Source organism: Tauraco erythrolophus, chromosome Z (genome assembly GCF_009769465.1).
Source record: "Tauraco erythrolophus isolate bTauEry1 chromosome Z, bTauEry1.pri, whole genome shotgun sequence".
In the NCBI taxonomy this organism is placed as follows: Eukaryota; Metazoa; Chordata; class Aves; order Musophagiformes; family Musophagidae; genus Tauraco; species Tauraco erythrolophus.
In genome coordinates this window covers 21,114,096-21,131,568 of record NC_141496.1, presented here as the reverse complement: position 1 = coordinate 21,131,568, position 17,473 = coordinate 21,114,096, and the positions used below count along the sequence as shown (strand labels likewise).

The 17,473-nt window shown below is 40.0% G+C and overlaps 1 protein-coding gene across 1 annotated transcript in view; it reads left to right on the top strand.

The window, feature by feature from the left end:
- Nucleotides 1-2,522: 2,522 nt before the first annotated feature.
- The window catches only part of ARL15 (ARF like GTPase 15), a 213,482-nt gene continuing 198,531 nt past the window's right edge, over nucleotides 2,523-17,473 (top strand). Inside the window, exons 1-2 of the mRNA XM_086629654.1 lie at nucleotides 2,523-2,544; nucleotides 3,151-3,207. Of these exons, the coding sequence (XP_086485780.1) occupies nucleotides 3,154-3,207 (54 nt within the window). The 5' untranslated portion in view covers nucleotides 2,523-2,544; nucleotides 3,151-3,153. The remainder of the gene's footprint in view (nucleotides 2,545-3,150; nucleotides 3,208-17,473) is intronic.

Here is a 17,473-nt window from a genome sequence, read left to right as displayed (position 1 = left end):
TTAGTATTTCCTGAAGGTATAGATATCAAAACAATGAATTTTTGCAGTTGCAGACTGATGTGTGCCTGTATCAGAGCTGTGAGTGCTTTATGTTTGTTTGCTTTAAACACCAAATACTGAAATTATTTTGTGCTGATACTCGTACTGATAGCTGGGTGCTTGAAAAAATGGACAGAACAAATGCTTATTGTGCATGGAGAGGTTGCACAGCCGCAAGGCAGGCATCTTTTTAGGTTATTATGAACAGTCACGTTTTTACAACATATGATTAAAATAACAAATTTTCAGACAAATATGTGTGTTAGCCGTTGAGTTTAGTTTCCAGCTGGAGAAATTATTTCATGTTTGTGAGATAACGCTTTGCCTAACCAGAAGGGTGCATATTGGAAGAGATGCATTCTTATGTTGTTTGACATATTTGTCCTGACGACTCCGTTTCTCGCTTTAAATGTGTTAAGTGACTTCTGTTAAGAATAAGTCTTCATAGAGTTGTATCAAACAAGGTGTCTTTCTTTTGTAATGCTTGTAGGTATATTTTTACATTATTTTTTTCTTTTGCTTTCATGCTTACCGTGTAAAATCCTTTCAGAAAGCAACAATAAACTGTAAGTAAACTACATGAAAATTCTCCAACAATTGTTCTGTTGCCTAATTGTATGGTGTAAAATGAGTTGCAAAACCAAAGTAATGGCAGATTACAAGTATCGGGAATAAATTCTCCTTTGTAGCCGCAGTTTATCATGTATATTCTAATTCAGTGGTCAAAGTGATAGTCTGTAGGATAGCATCACTAAACAACTAGTTATTTAAGTAATTTCCTGACATTTTTTCAGTGATTAAGCTGAAACAGTATTGGGGGAGTGAAAATTTGTGGAGGGTAGGAGGGGTGAATATAAGAGAAAAGCTAATAACAGCATTGGAATTAACAAAGTTTTTTAACACTGTAGACATAAGCATTATCTTGGAGGCTTGGGGAAGGGATTAGCTTAATATTTCATTGGGAAATGCATAGGGGAACCGTTTGCTGGTACTGTATGTGACAGTAGGAAGGGGAGATAATTTTAGGATTCATGCCTTGTAATATCTTGTTGATTTCAAAACATTAACAGCAACAAACTCAGCAACAGATGAGTAAGGTAACACAGATGTAGCTTGCTTTTTCTACTGAAGCAAGGGCCTGCAGGTGCTTGCTGGGGAATTAGAACTGCATGTTAGTTCTCCCATTAATACATAGTCTGGAAGTACAGAACAAGAGCTAAAAAAAAGAAAAACAATTTATAATGCTGCAGTTGTGCAGAATAAAAGCAAACTATATACCTTGAGAAACTGTAATGATTTGCTGCTACTGCATGTTCACTTCCCTTGCAACTTGAAATAATCTTTTTCATAAACCTGGGTCTGCTGTCAACACAGAATCTGTCATGATACTGAAAATACGAATCACTGTGTTTAAGTATGGGCTTAAATTGCAGCAAACTCAGATTAAACATTAGGAAACTTTCTAGAAAGGCAGGTAGTGAAGCATGGGACTAGATGGCTCGAGGAAGTCATCCATCCCTGGCGCCTTGGGAACATGGTCTGCAGACACTGTCAGGAGGGGTGTATGTATGGTTTATAACCCCACCCCACCACTTTGTGTAAGACAGGATTTCTCAATATCAGTTCTATTCCTATTTTTCTGTGACTTTTTTTCTGTGGGAAACTCAGAGCACAAGTCATAGAATTGGATGCTTGTTCTGGAAGTGGGAGGGGCTGGGGGGGAGAGAAAAAATATCCTGGCAATTTATATGGTGCTTTGAAGAAGCATTTCCTTATCAGCAGTAATATTCTAGATCACTTGCAGTAAGAAGAGAAAATCAACTATGCTGTCAGGTTTGCTTTAAGGTTTTTGTGCTGTGCTTTTTGACTTTCATATGGTTCAGTGAAATGTGTGTTTAAAACATAAATATAACAGTTACAGGAAAAAAATATAACAGTTACAGGCTGCACATTTTTTATTACTTATGAATAAGAGCTGCTCTTTTAATTTCTTAAATCACAGTTCTGATTAAATGGGTAATTCAGTTGCAGTTTGTTTTTTATGGAGGGTAGAAAGCAAAGGTTAGGGGAAAAAAAAATTTTGACTGATACTGTTTGAAGTCTGTAGCATCCAGCACTTCACCTTCGACATCTTAAAATAAATGCAGATGGTGAGTGTATTTGTTAAACGTATAGTAAAAATGTTCCACTTGATTGCTTTAATTTTTACCTGCAGTGACTTTTCAAATACCTTATTTAAAGTAATTCCTCAATTGCTCTTCTCCATAAATCATTGTAAGCCTGTTTTATTGTACCTGACTGTATATAAAAAATAACAAACGTACAATAGGTTTTATATTGGTGGTGGGGAGTTGCATTTACTTTCTGGCTTCTTCATGCTATTTAAAGAATGTGTTTTTCATCTGTTTCATCAGAAATTCATAGTCCGTCCTAAGCCTCTCTGGGTGGCTGCAGAAGACATAGAATTGTGGCATCACATCAGATTGGAAGTTGAGCGAGTTGAGGGTAAAAGCTTTTAATATAATATTCACAGCATAAGAACAGGTTAAATAAAATATTCAAGACAGTGGAGACTTGTATTTTTGAACATGAAAACTAAAAGAGTATAGCTTCAGAAATGTAAAGTTCTATGTATTATTTTGGAGGAAAATTTAAATGATGATACAGGGAGAGAACTATAATATTTAAACATGGGAGCTCTTTACAGTTTGCTAAGAAGCCAAAAAGCACATTACTCTGTTAAAATGTCTATTGCAGGTGGTTTTTAAACGAGAGTAGATAAAAATAAATGGGACTGAAAGCTTGCATGCAAAATGTTAACATTGCAATACAGGCATTTTGGGGAGCATTAGGTAATTTGAGGCCTATTGTGAAATACTGAATTAGTACCTACAATGGTGTTGGCAGCTGCTTCTATATGAAAGGTAATAAGTATCTTCATAATCTGAATTTATGTGGCATTTTTCTCAGATTGTTTAATACAGCCTTACAGGAGAAACATAAAGTATTATATCATCAGGTGTTATCTTTGAGGGTAGAGGGGAGACATGGGAAAAAAATAATTCTTAGTAAATAGCATTCTTGGTAATGTCTTTATTTTAATTTCTTTAGACTATGTCTGAATGCATCCAGCTCTCATTTGCTGTTTGTAGAATTGGCATTTACACGGTAAGGCACTGTTCTAACTAAATAATTTTTGTTAGCGTTAATACCATTTGAGTGAAAAAAAGTTACCTAAGTTTTTTGGGATCAGGATTAAGTAATGCAGTCAGCAGAAGGGATTTGTCATATTAGTTTACATAAACAGACTACAGCAGTTTTATCCTGTCAAAGATTTGCTAATACTGGAATAGAAAAAGCATTCACCACTTTAATTAAAAAGGTAAAGCAAAATTCAGCCAACCTCTTAAGGTTTAAGAAAATTTGGAATTAGTGCGTATCAGTTGCTGAGAATTCTTGCCTAATGTTATTGCTGAAGGCCTGTATAAATTTACTTTTAAATATCCATGAAGTTTGAGTAATGTTGTATATTAAAAAATGTTAGCTAAATGCACATATTGTTGTAAGCTTTGTCTGGAGTGCCTTAATATTTTCCAAATGCTTTTAAGTTAAACTTCCCAAACCTTAAATAAGTTATGTAAAAGAAATAAGAGATCTACTTCAAACATATGTCTGAAATTTGCTAAGTTATCTTTTTTTACTGCTCCCAATTGTTTGAATTGATGAGAACAGTAAGATGAATGAGGTATTTAGCAGAAAAATTTCATAGAAAAAAATGTATAAGACACTGTTGCTCAAATCACTGTTTAAACCCTGGAGCTTTTGGAGTGGGAGTGCTGCTCCTACTGTTGCAACTTTTCAGGAGGAAGCCTGGCACATACCACTTCCCATTTCATTAGGCTGTACAGTCAAAAGAGTAGGTGACTCTTGAGCAACTGTGATGAGAACCACGTACCACCATTAAGTCTTACTTGAAGAAAGAATTTCAAAGCTTAACATTTGCTTTTATTCTTAGAATTTAGGTCCACATAGAGTTTAATTTCTGCTTGAGGTTTTTTTCTTACTACGTTTGCCTGCATTCTGTTTTCAACATCTGAGAGGCTATTTTCTAAATGGTAGAAAATAATAGATTTGAGCAATATAGACAAAATCCTTGTGGTGGAAACTGTTACTTACAAAGTCAAAGGCATATTTTCTGTGGTATTTAAGTTCCTTCAGAAGGCTTTCTCTCTCCAAATTCCTATGTGATAAGAGTATGCTTATCTTGAAGGATCAGAGAGGGTTACGGTGTGAGGTTTTAATGGCCGCAAGGCATGCAAACCATCCACCAGCTCTTTCGAAGGCTATAGTATGCTGTCCAAATTAAATTGAGAGGGTGTCCAAGTATAGATGTGTGTGTATTGCAGAATCAGGTGTGACCAGGTGTAATGTATAGCAAAATACACCCTGTGACAATAATTGGTTCTGTTTTAGTTTAAAATAGGTAAGTGTGATGTGTGCACTGCAGTGGACTGCTAGGTTGTGGCAGCTGCAGTTATAGTGGTGGTTGGATAACTGATACCTCATTATGACCTTTTGGGCAGCATAATATTTAATTTCATCAAATGTTTTATATTATAAAATATAAAGAGCTACTTCATTTATGAAAATGCTGAGAGGAACTGATTTCATTGACTGCTCGTACTTAAGAGAGGAAAGCAAGGAGGATGATGAGTAGGCTTCAGAGCATCCAGAGATGCACTGTCATGGCCACAATGTAGAGGGAGGGCATGCATCCCATGTAAAAGGCACTTGAAGGCTGAAAGAGTCCCTTTAGGAAAAACGCTAGGTGCCGAGATTACTTACTTGTATCGGAATGGCTGTCATTGGAAAGGTGAGTTTCAGTTGGTCTGACTGGAGAGTGGATTTGGGCAGCTTTGGTGTCACAGTAGAGAGAGAGGCACGCCGAAGCGAGAGCTATGCAGAAACGCAATGTGATAGTTCTTCCCTCCGCACTGTGCCTAGCTTGTACTCAGCCACGTACCTTGGGAATGGGATTTGTCGCTCAGCTCTACGAGCAGTGTGGCAGCTGGGAAGTACGTTACTCCCTACTGATGTCAGGAAGCAAAACCCAAATCTGCAATTCGTATTTCCCATTTAATTAATTCCTTATATCTTGTATCGTGCTTTCTACTGCATGCTGTTTTGCAAATTTAATCGATTTATTTTTTTTGTTAATTGGTTGATTTTTATCCAAAAGTTAAGCAGTTTCTCAAATGCCAGTCCTTACCAGCACTGTGTTCAGTTTGTACCGTGTTACTCGGACAGTTCTTGTTCTGCATGTCCTCGTTGTACAGTGCTGCAAGTATCTTGCAAAGGCTCTTAGTCCTTTGGACTACAGACATCTCAATTGTTAGTCTGTTATCAAGCTGCTTATCAGTAACACTCCTAAGCACCCACTACTTCAACTGTGCTACTCCATTAAATAGGCTTCCTGTTTTTCAGACCTGTACAGATTTTGAGTTGGAGGAAGGGTTTATGTAGTTATCGGTGGCAAAAGAGCCTGAGCTGCCTTCAGCTACCATGACTAAGAGGATAAAGCTTTGTTGTCTTGAGCTGGGAAAAACTTAGATCTTTGCAAGAGTGCAGAAAAGGATGTGATGTCCATTTTGGGAAATTAAACCAGATGAGATGCACCTGGGGACGAATGAGGTCCCGACTGAGAGTTTATGGTTTAGGATTAAAGGCAGAGCAGGGACAGGGGATGTAGTAGTAGGGGTCTGCTACAGACCACCTGACCAGGAGGAATGGGTGGATGAGGCCCTCTACAGACAGATAGGAACTGCCTCATGTTCACGAGCCCTGGTCCTCATGGGGGACTTCAACCACCCTGATATCTGTTGGAAGGACAACACAGCAAGGCACAGGCAATCCAGGAGGTTCCTGGAATGCATGGATGATAACTTCCTTCTCCAAGTGGTAGAGGAACCAACGAGGAGAGGTGCTATGCTGGACCTTGTTCTCACTAACAATGGACTGGTGGGGAACGTGACGCTCAAGGACAGCCTTGGCTGCAGCGATCATGAAATGGTGGAATTCAAGATACTTAGAGAAGCAAGGAGGGTGCATAGCAGGCTCACTACCCTGGATTTCAGGAAAGCAGACTTTGGCCTCTTCAAGGATCTCCTTGCTAGAGTACAATGGGATGAGGCCCTGGAGGGAAGAGGGCCCCAAGAAAGCTGGTTAATATTCAAGGATCACCTCCTCCAAGCTCAGGAGCGGTGCATCCCAACAAAGAGAAAGTCGGGTGGGAACACCAGGAGGCCCGCATGGATGAACAAGGAGCTCCTGGACCAACTCGGGCAGAAAAAGAAAGCCTGTAGGGGGTGGAAGCAAGGACAGGTAGCCTGGTAAGAATATAGAGAAATTGTCCAAGTAACCAGAGATCAGGTTAGGAAAGCCAAAGCCCTGATAGAGGTAAATCTAGCCAGGGACATCAAAGGCAACAAGAAAGGCTTCTATAGATATGTCAGTGATAAAAAGAAATCTAGGGAAAATGTAGGCCTTTGGAGGTCTGGTTTCCATTGGACCTGATGAGGTGCATCCACGGGTCCTGAGGAAACTGGCAGATGAAGTTGCTAAGCCACTATCCATCATATTTCAGAAGTCGTGGCAATCTGGTGAAGTTTCCAATGACTGGAAAAGGGGAAACATTGCCCCCATTTTTAAAAAGGGCAAAAAGAAGACCCAGGGAACTACAGGCCAGTCAGTCTCACCTCTGTGCCCGGCAACATCATGGAGCAGATCCTCCTGGCGACTATGCTAAGGCACATAGAAAACAAGGAGGTGATTGGTGACAGCCAACATGGCTTCACGAAGGGCAAATCCTGCCTGACTAACTTGGTGGCCTTCTATGATGAGGTTACAGCATTGATGGATAGGGGAAGAGCAACTGACATTGTCTACCTGAACTTATCCAAAGCATTTGATACTGTCCCACACGACATCCTTGTCTCTAAACTGGAGAGAGACATGGTTTTGATGGATGAACCACTCTGTGGATAAGGAATTAGCTGGATGGTCACACTCAAAAGAGTTGTGGTCAACGGTTCAATGTCCACGTGGAGGCCAGTGACGAGTGGTGTTCCTCAGGGGTCGGTACTGGGACCAGTGCAGTTCAGTATCTTTGTTGGTGACATGGACAGTGGGATAGAGTGCACCCTCAGCAAGTTTGCAGATGACACCAAGTTGTGTGGTGTTGTGGACACGCTGGAGGGAAGGGATGCCATCCAGAGGGACCTTGACAGGCTGGAGAGGTGGGCCTGTGAGAACCTCATGAAGTTCAACAAGGCCAAGTGCAAGGTCCTGCACGTGGGTCGGGGCAATCCCATGCACAAGTACAGGCTGGGCGGAGAATGGATTGAGAGCAGCCCTGAGGAAAAGGACTTGGGAGTGCTGGTGGATGAGAAGCTCAACATGAGCCGGCAATGTGCGCTGGCTGCCCAGAAAGCCAACCGTATCCTGGGCTGTGTCAAAAGGAGCGTGGCCAGCAGGTCGAGGGAAGTGATTCTGCCCCTCTACTCTGCTCTCATGAGACCCCACCTGGAATACTGTGTTCAGCTCTGGAGTCCCCAACACAAGAAGGACATGGAGTTACTGGAACGAGTCCAGAGGAGGGCCATGAAGATGATCTGAGGGCTGGAGCACCTCTGCTATGAAGACAGGCTGAGAGAGTTGGGTCTGTTCAGCCTGGAGAAGAGAAGGCTCCGGGGTGATCTTATAGCATCTTTCCAGTACCTAAAGGGGGCCTACAGGAAAGCTGGAGAGGGACTTTTTGCAAGGGCGTGTAGTGACAGGATAAGGGGCAATGGATTTAAACTGAAAGAGGGCAGATTTAGATTAGATATAAGAAAGAAATTCTTTACGTTGAGGGTGGTGAGGTACTGGAACAGGTTGCCCAGAGAAGTTGTGTCTGCCCCATCCCTGGAAGTGTTCAAGGCCAGGTTGGATGAGGCTTTGGGCAACCTGGTGTAGTGGAGGGTTTCCCTGCCCATGGCAGGGTTGTTGGAACTAGATGATCTTTGAGGTCCCTTCCAACCCTAACCATTCTATGATTCTATGAGATGATTTAGAAGTAATCCCTTGAAGGAGACAGTGGAAAAACAGAAGTGGTTAATATAAAAACTGTACAGATATTTGTAAGGATCTGAAACTGAAAGATGTATATCCTAAGACGAAAACATTATCATAAACTTAAATGAAAATTTTGGGGATTAAAAAAACCAATCCACCAACCAACAAAAATAAACCTCCATTTCCTCTGTGTGCTCCAGACAGGTAGTACCTTGTTGCAGAAGTACCAGTCTTTTCAGATGCATGTTTCTGCTTCTCCCACATGCTAGTGTCTGAGTCAGATTTGTCAGTTGGAAGTGTCGGAACAGGAAGATGAAGTACTTCTTGAATCTGCATGACTGTGGAGATTGTAAGCATATGACAGCTTGTAACAAAGCTTATTATTATATTATCTTTAACTTCCTTTCTGTTCGTGATTTAATTTTGTTACCTGGTTAAAAGTCCTAATAAAATAATCATAGAATCATAGAATGGCATAGGCTGGAAGGGACCTTAGAGATCATCTAATCCAACCTCCCTGTCATGGGCAGGGACGCCGCTCAACTAGATCAGGCTACTCAAGGCTCTGTCCGACTTGAGAGTCATAGAATCATATGATAATGATAGTGAGTTCAACCCACATGAACTTCAGAGGAAAAATAATCCAAAATTTGTTGTCTTGCGAGACAGTTTTTATGATGGGAAGTGTGCCACTTTTATAGTTATTTAGGACTCCATCTCAGAAACAGTGTGCATGCTTGTATGTCTGCACATCTTCTCTGGAAGGTTCTCTGATAACTCTGTACTAGGCTTTGAGATTTTTTTATCTTCTCAACCGTTTGCATATGTTAGTAAGTTTTCTTGAACAGGAGTAATAAGGTATTCTTTCCTGTCCCTACCCCCTAAATGTGACTCTAGGAATAAGCAAAAAGTAGTTTCCCTATTGCTTATTGTTTTGGATAACAAAACAGGGAGAGAAGCCTCTGCGGTGGTGAGAACCATGCAGAAAACTAAGAGTTAGTAGAAGCGTGGTCCTTTGCTGGTATGCATTAGAAAGAAGAATACTGGAAAATAATATTTTCCTTTCTCAGGAAATAGAAAGTACCACTTTTTCTTGCTTGCAGAATATGACATCAATAGATAAACAATTAGAAGTCACTCATTTAAAAGCAAAACAATGAGAATAACAAAAAGCCCTCTGTGGAGTTTACTGTTTCTCAGATGCTGGGTATGGCAGAAGTGATGCGCTCTAGCAGCATTGTATCAATGTTGGCATCTTCTTCCTGAAAATGATGACTAATGGATATTTTGGTATTAGTAGCTTCTTGGTTTGAATTTACACTGTGAGATGTGGAAATAAATGGTGCATTTACACAGCTGTGCTTGCTATGGTTTATATATGGTAAGTATAGTAAATGATGCAAATGTGCTTTTAGTTGTTTGGTTTACTTTGGATTAACTTATATTTGTCCTTGTTTATAATGATAAATTCATGTCTTGAAATCGTTTGACTGGAAACAGCTGGCATGCTGAGGAATTTGCATGACATTAGAACAAACCAGAAACATTTATTCATGAAGTGGTGGTGGGGAAGCTCTTAAGAGAAGAGAAACCAACTGAGGTGGTAACTAAAGGCAGTCATGGAGGTAGTCATGGGAGCATGTTTGGAGAGGTTCAGGAGCCCGCCTGTGACTTACAGCATGGAAAGCTTCCTGTGAGACTCTTCCCATCCCTGATGTGGATTGCATTGGAAAATCCAAAGTTAAAGTACTAACAGAGCTCATATAGCATATCCTGTCTACTCCTCCCTTTCCCATGTCGTGTCCTTGACATGAGCAGCAAAACAAAGGCACAAAAGGGCAGCAGGAAAAAATGCTTTTATGTGCTACCCTTTGGGAAATGTGGACAATTCCATTCACAGGCACTGTTGATATTCAGTGGATAGACTGCTGGAAAGGAAAAGTATAAACGTTTTCAACTTCCAACCTTAAAAGGTGCTTGCTATCAACAGAGTTTTGAGAGGGACTTGTGTTTGGTGGGAGTATGTCCCGTTTTTTGTTGCAAATCCGTGATCAAGCGGCTCGAACCATGCTGGTTGTGGTGTGTGTTGCTACGGACCTAAACAGGAGAAGGAAAGGCGGAATGTTCTGTGCATGTTAGCGATACTGTTGATTTTTTTACTTTGAGGCTTTCACTTCCGCTTTTCTGAAATAAAGAGTTATGATTTCTTTTTCCTCACACGAGGAAAATAAAGGTGGGGGAGGTGGGAAATCATCAAGGCTGGGCCAGGAGTGAGGATCAGAATGCAGTTCTCTGTCCTTTCTCTCCACAGAGTTCACTGGTTAAAGTAAACTGTGCTGGAATTGCTGAGCGGTTTCTCCTCATGGCCAGAGCTCATGTTACCTGCTCCAAGAGCTTAGCAGCTTGGTCCAACCAGTGCTGCTGCGACAGCGTTACTTCCCTGAGCTGTCAACTGTTAGGCACTGTACTTACAGCCCTTTGACAACTTCTAACAAGTAGTAATTGGTTTGCCTGGGAAGGGTATGGTTGGTCAGATTAGTCTGTTAATTGTTGTCGAAACGAAATGTCTGTTTGCCATACTTGCAGGCTGGAATAGAGCTTTGTCCTGAACTAGAGATGTTAGGAACTTGGGTTGTGTTCCTTCTGACTAGTCTCTGCTGTCCATGGCCACTTCCTGCTCTGGAAAACAGCAGTGTTGTTCCACAGACTGCTAACTTTAGGGAGGACTAGGGAAAAAGCCCAGATCCTCATTACAAGAGTCTCAAATTGTTTCTGTTCAGACGAGTTGCTGTTGAGTTTGTATTATTAAAGCTATGTAGTTTGTTATCCTATACATAAACACTGTTTTACATCTTCCCTTTGGAAGTCAGGATTCCTGATCTTCAGTGTTGCTTTCTTTCCAGAAAACTGTTGTGTAATGTATTGGCAAAATGTCATGTTTTGCCTTCAGTGGCTGATCTGCACGAAAGATAAACGACTCTTGTAGGCTCAAGCGATGCAGGGGGTGATTGTGTGAGCATGGAATTTTCCTGATGCTGAGCATCCTTTTTTTCGTACCGTTTGCAGAGTAGCCTCTTTAATTATAAAAACAAAAAATAATTCTTTTATATGAATAGTAGATTTAAGATGTAAATTGCAAGTACATTGCCAAGCAAAGGTATTCAAAATCACAACAGTCTCCTATGAAAAATATCGCATGCTTGAAATTTGAGCTGCCCTGTGACTGTGGACTCAAAAAGACAGCGGTGGGGCATGTTGAATTACTAAGTGGCAAGTGTAGAAATCCAGCAGTTAACTGTATCATTTGAATTCTTGAGGGGGGGAAAAGACTAGAAATGGCTCCTCATGTGAAAGTGATTTTTTTTTTTCTTTCATGTCTGTAGTCCAGAGGTTGGGACTATGCATAGCCATGAGGTTTGCAAAAACAACAAGTTAATTTGCAAGGATTCCTGATGCCTGGTTGGGCGATTCTAAATTGTGGTGAAAGGTTGCCCTATGATTATGGAAAAAGTTGCATACACTGCTGTGTGCGTGCATGTAATCACCTCCTCTACTTTGTACAGTGAGTTACAAATGAAATGACCTCTGTGCAGTCTTGCAGCTCTCCTGCTTCATTTGCAGCAATTCTAGCTAGCACAAGGTTGAAGTCGAGTACTCTTAATCTCACCATTCTATGGCAGTGTGTTGGTTACTTGGTTTGGGAAACGTGTAACTCACTCACTCCTCGTCTCCTCAAAACTCCTGAACATCAGCCAGGTGGTGTGATTCTGCATGTTTATGATTTTTGGTTCAGCTGCTAATGGAATTACCTCAGTGTAATGTGCTAGCGTTTGTCACTGTCTTTTCTCTTTCATCCCATGGTTCAGTTATTCATTATTTTATCTATTTTCTACACTCTTATGCTGTTCAGTGGTCCCTTAAACATCATGTTTGTTTTCTTCGCCTCTCTGTTGTCATTCTACTTCATTCTGGCCTCCTCTGCTAGACCAGACTTCTGGCCACTGACAAAAATAATGCTTTTTATTCTGTACAACTCACTTTCCTTATACCTTAGACTTATTTCTTAGTGTTGCTTTATTAATTTCCTCCAGTTTTAGCACACAGTGTTTCACCTTCTTCAGTTGTTTGTTGGGGTGAGTGGTGGTGGTGGAAAGGTGTGTGTGCAGCTGAAATGTTCTGAAGTAAGTTGTGTGCTAAAATCTCTTTTCCTCAAATTCCATTAATAATAGCTTTTTTAACTACTGTTCACGCTGTAGTGTAGTCAGACAACATTCCCTTCAGCATACACTTATGGAAGGTGATTATTTGTTCCCTGATTCTAAAACTGTATGCATTTCCAAAACATGGGAGATTTTATTTCTTAGCCAGGCTTGTGTGGTGGTAGTGTTCTCTTGAAGATCTGCTTACTTCATTTTGTTGTCGTCTTAGATTACATGGAAGACATTCCAGTGCATTTCTCTGGATTATGTGTTCCTAAGTAATAACCCCTCTGTGTTGTGTAATACCTAGAGACCTGACAGAGGTTGAACTCTGTTCGATTCCTAGCCTAGTCTCCACTGTGACAAGCAGACTACAGGCAGGTAGGGAATGTATCGAACACAGCTGTGTGTGTGGAAGCCGTGCAAGTTCTGTGCCATGTGTGTTTCTTGTATACGCAAGGAAAACAAGATGGGATTTGTTGTGAAGTTGGATCTGCGTAGACTAAAGATCCCGGAATGATGAAGGGAAAGTGGAACGAGCCTGCAGAGTAAAACTCGACAATGACTTTTATTGTTGACATCAAGGTTTGTGTTTCAGATGCTTTTGCCTTGCTCTTCGTAAGAATTGTGTGGTGGTTTTTCTCTGCTTGAGTTTATTGGCTATGGAAGAGAATGAATCTACTAAGAGAGAGGCCTGCAAGAGGAGGTTGGGTCATGTTGTAGGATGTTAGAGGGAAGTAACTCTTGATTTCAAGGGTTCTAGAATGCTCTTCACTGTAACATCTCACTTGACTTTGAACAAGAAGGTAACTCTGAAAGGGATCAAGTGTGGAGGTGCACACCTTGACATACCAGATTAAAAAGCAGAGGCTATAGTAGCATGAGAACCTCAACCTTGCAGACAAGAGTACATGAGGGTCATAAAAGGGAGTTCTAAACTCAATACTCCATGAATAAGCAGGTCAATATATATATATATATTGCTGTGCAATGAACTATGCTGTGCCAGTGGAAATGTGAGGCTCTAGGACTATTGGATAATGAGCAAGAAAACCACAATAAAAGAAACTGAGGTTTTAGGTGTGTGTTCTGCAGAGCCTGTAATGTGATGTGAATTAATCTTATAAGCCATCACCCTCTAATAATAATCTAGTGGATGGTAAATCAACTTCAGATGGAGAATGTGAATAAAGCTTTTAGTAAATACGAAATCTGAAAGTATTTGGAAATGCCTGTGAAACTCGTCTTCATGATGGTTTTATTATTCTATCTGCTGTATTCCTGAATCTTGCAGCTAGTGGCTCAGCTTCAAAATTCCTAATGAGACACAAACAATTTCTTTTTTTTTTTTTTTTAGCAGGGTAAACTGAGGTGTAAAATGCAAGCAGTTTACTGATATTCCACAGCAAGTTTTAGACAAGATCTGGTGGTTCTGAATCATGATGCCTTGTGTTACTGATGTTTGGGCATTTGAATTCTGACATCAGCCTTCTGCCCTTTTCACTGTTGAAATTAGAACATAATTAGAAAAAATACATTTCTGTTTGCAAGTTTGTTTGTGCATTCTAGCACGGGATTGAGAAAAGATAGGATTGTTTTGTATGAGTTAGGGATTTTTCCTTTTAAAATTCCGTAGTCTAGGAAACTCTTTCCTGAGGAAGGAAGATGTTAGTAATTTGCTCTATTTCTTGAATAATATTGCAAAGCATACTATTTGGTTTCATGCTGTCACTACTCTGTCCCCTTTCTGACCTCTTTCAAGCTTTCTTTTCAAGGGTTCTTTAGGTGAGATAGCTATGGGTAAGTGGACATCTTTTTTCTCTTAGCATCTGGTTCTAATTAAGTAACCATTTTTTCCATAGATGCTAACTATGACATGACATCAGACTAGGATTGAGGATTTTGTATATTTGATCTCCTGTTCTCTTCATTGCTAGAATAGTTTAGTTAAAAAAACTTGTGTTATATTTCAGCATGTGTATTGCCTGCTTACCGTAACTGCTGCAAGGAAGGTCTTCCGCTCTTAGTAAGTAAAAAGTATTCAGTGGAGAACTGAAAAGAGAGTGTGCATAGCAAATATGATGCCAAAACTTTATTTATTTATAAAAGTTGTATATAAATTTTTACTAGTATATGCTCAGTATATTGAACAATTGGAGGTGTTTGTGTTGCTCTTCAGGCACTGGACACTGATGTATTCCTTAGCTCTTAAACTGACTTCAGTTACTTTCTGATGGTTGTGGCTGTGTTTTGTATTGGGAACAGATTCCTTATTTGAAGGGCATGCTTTGAGTCTTGGTGGAGCTTTGCAAGAGCCTTTTGGGGTATCAAAGAAAGTCTTTCTGTAAAGGTCTTTTCAATGGCTGTGTTGGGTTTGTCAAGGTTGAAATGCCTCTGTTTTAAAGAAGGGCTTAATCAAGGAATATGCTTTGTAGATAGACAAATTGATGGATTAATATGTTGGTGATGCCAGATTTCATGGCATGGATTGTTGAAGTATAAGAAACCTCAGAGACAGAGAGTCTGCTTTGATGCACAAATGATTCTGTTTTTCATGTTCACATGATAGAATCGTAACAAATAGGGCTGGAAGGAGTGAGAGGCAGCGAATTCATCCCTGGCTTGGAAGCAGTATGAGCCATGGCCAAACCAGCTCTGACCAGACTGGTTCCCTAAAAATCCCCAGCGGATTCCGTAATCTGCTCTGACAATCTCTTCCTGAGCTCAACTAGCCATGCTCTTCTACACGCTCTTTTTGTAAGATCTAACCTAAATCTCCTGTTAATCTTTCTTGCCACGCTAAATTTATGCTCTTCTTTATCTTACACATAGCAAATGGGGAGAAGAGGTTCTTCCTTTGTTGTTTGAAAATTTTTTGTCACGTACTCTTTCAGCTTTCTGTAAATTAACAGGTAGGTCATTCTGTACAGAGGACCTCAAAAGTTACAACCAGAGTGAGGAGTTATTTGTGTGGTAGGTTACAATTCAGAGGTGCTGCTATGTAGCTCCCCTTCGTTCTTTTCCTTTATTTACTTCAATAAAACAGGAGTTGGCAGCAATTTATTATTTTCATGCTGAATATATTAAATTGCTTGATGAGGATAGTTTATGGGGTAGGCACTCTTCTGTCAAGGACACCTGGAAAGACTCCTAGAAATAAAGCTTCACCAATGTTAGCACTTGGTCTTACTGGACAAGAGGAACAGTGTAAATATACCTGGATGTTCCTAGAACAGTGAGTGAAACTGTGAAACCAATTCAATGTTTTTTATTTCCTCTTTCTTAAGAGACGAATTGTGACTCAGCACCGCTTCTATAGCAGGTGGGAAGGTAAGATTTTTATAGTGACGAGATTATCTCCTCTGAAGAATAGTATACTTTGAATGAAAAAGCATTGCAAATGCTTCCATCCTTGGATGGTATTTGGTTAACAGGGGACTTGAATCACTAGGAAATTAGACTCCAGGCCTTAACTTCTTCTATTACTTACAGACCAATTAAATGCAGCACAGCTGTTTGCTGTGATCTTTTATGGAAAGAACTCATTCCATTTCTGATTTAACAATAAGGAAGTTGCTATTTAAAACCTGGAAAACTGTTTATGGGATTGAGTCAATATATGGAATTTTTATGGAACATAATGCTGTTTCTGTCTACAGCTAAAAACTGATACATTTGAACAAACTTTAAGTTTGGTTCATGTTCTGCTTGTATGCCACCAAAGGCCAACAAGTGGCTGTTAGCATTAGGGCTCTTGTCAATTGATTCAGGTCAGTCTATCTGGTTGGGGTTTGTAGTCTAGTAGAACTATTTCCGGTTTGATTCAGGATTTAGAAAGAGACAAGACCTGTAGGGCTTTCAGTAAGTGTGTTTTGTTGCTGCAATTAGAGTGAGGTTAATTAACTTTTTATGCATGAACATTAATATGGTTATGGTGATGAAACTGTAAATCTAAATGACTGGTGTTTGTTCAGATGTTTCTTGCTTTATATAAAATGAATTAAATGTTTTATTGCCTTGCTGCTTTTGAAGGAGTAAACGAAGTACAGATTTCACACCAATCAAGGTGGCCGCTTTTCTGCTTACTGTTATTTGCAAGTTTCTGTTCAGACAAATCCGCAGTTTTGAAAGTTTCTCGTCTGCTTTGGAGTTTATCCCAAAGGCACTTGCTTAGGTAGTTTCTGTAGTAGCAACTGTATCTGGAGTACCTTCTGTGCTGAAAAATGCTTCGGACTAATTTTGGCTTCTTATCCAGGGTTCTCAGAATGTGGTATGAAATAAAAGTGGTCAGCTCAAGTTTTAGGAAATATGAGTAAATCTGCACTACTGCTGGTTAGCTTCTGTGCTCATTAATTTATTTCAGTGCTGGCTGTCATCTTCTGTGCTCACTCTGTGTGGATGAGGGGATTCCGCTTGTGCATTTTATCTCCTGCTCTGCTTTGGCTGGACTCTTTCTATTTCGTTTTTGACAGGAACCCAACTGTACTTACTCTCAGAAATGCATGTGTAAAGGGGAAGCACGTATTTTTGTTGAAGACTAACTTGAGTAATTAAGTTTGCTTCAGGCTCTAAAAGACCTAATATCTAGTTGTGAGAGACCATGCATATATATGCTGAAACATCCTTGTAAGATAGCGTGAGAGTGTGTGCTGTCCTTGCATAACTAGATTGAAGATGAGAAGCACCTGAATATAAGCCATAACTTCTTGAGGTGGCTTCAAGTAGGTGTCCAAATTACAAGCTAACCTCAGTTTTATTTCAGTGCAATGCTGCTTTAATTAAGCCAGAAAAGAGTCCTTAGACAGGCTCTGTGACCAGTCCTACCTCATCCAAAGGTTATGAGTCGTAGGAACATGTGGAAAGCCCTAGGAAAACACTTGTGCAGAGCTATTGCTTGATGAACATAGCCTTCTCTGGCAGAGCTTATTTTTGGCTCAGTCAAAATATTTTGATGAAGTTACATAGACCTATAAACAATAACATGACTATTTTTTTTTCTATAGATCAACATCCCCCTTATATTTCTTTGTTTAAAGCTTAAAACCAACTGCTTCATGAGGAAACGATAAGGATGGCTTTATTTTTGTTGGGGAAATCCAGGTTGAAGGTTCTGAGTTGCTACA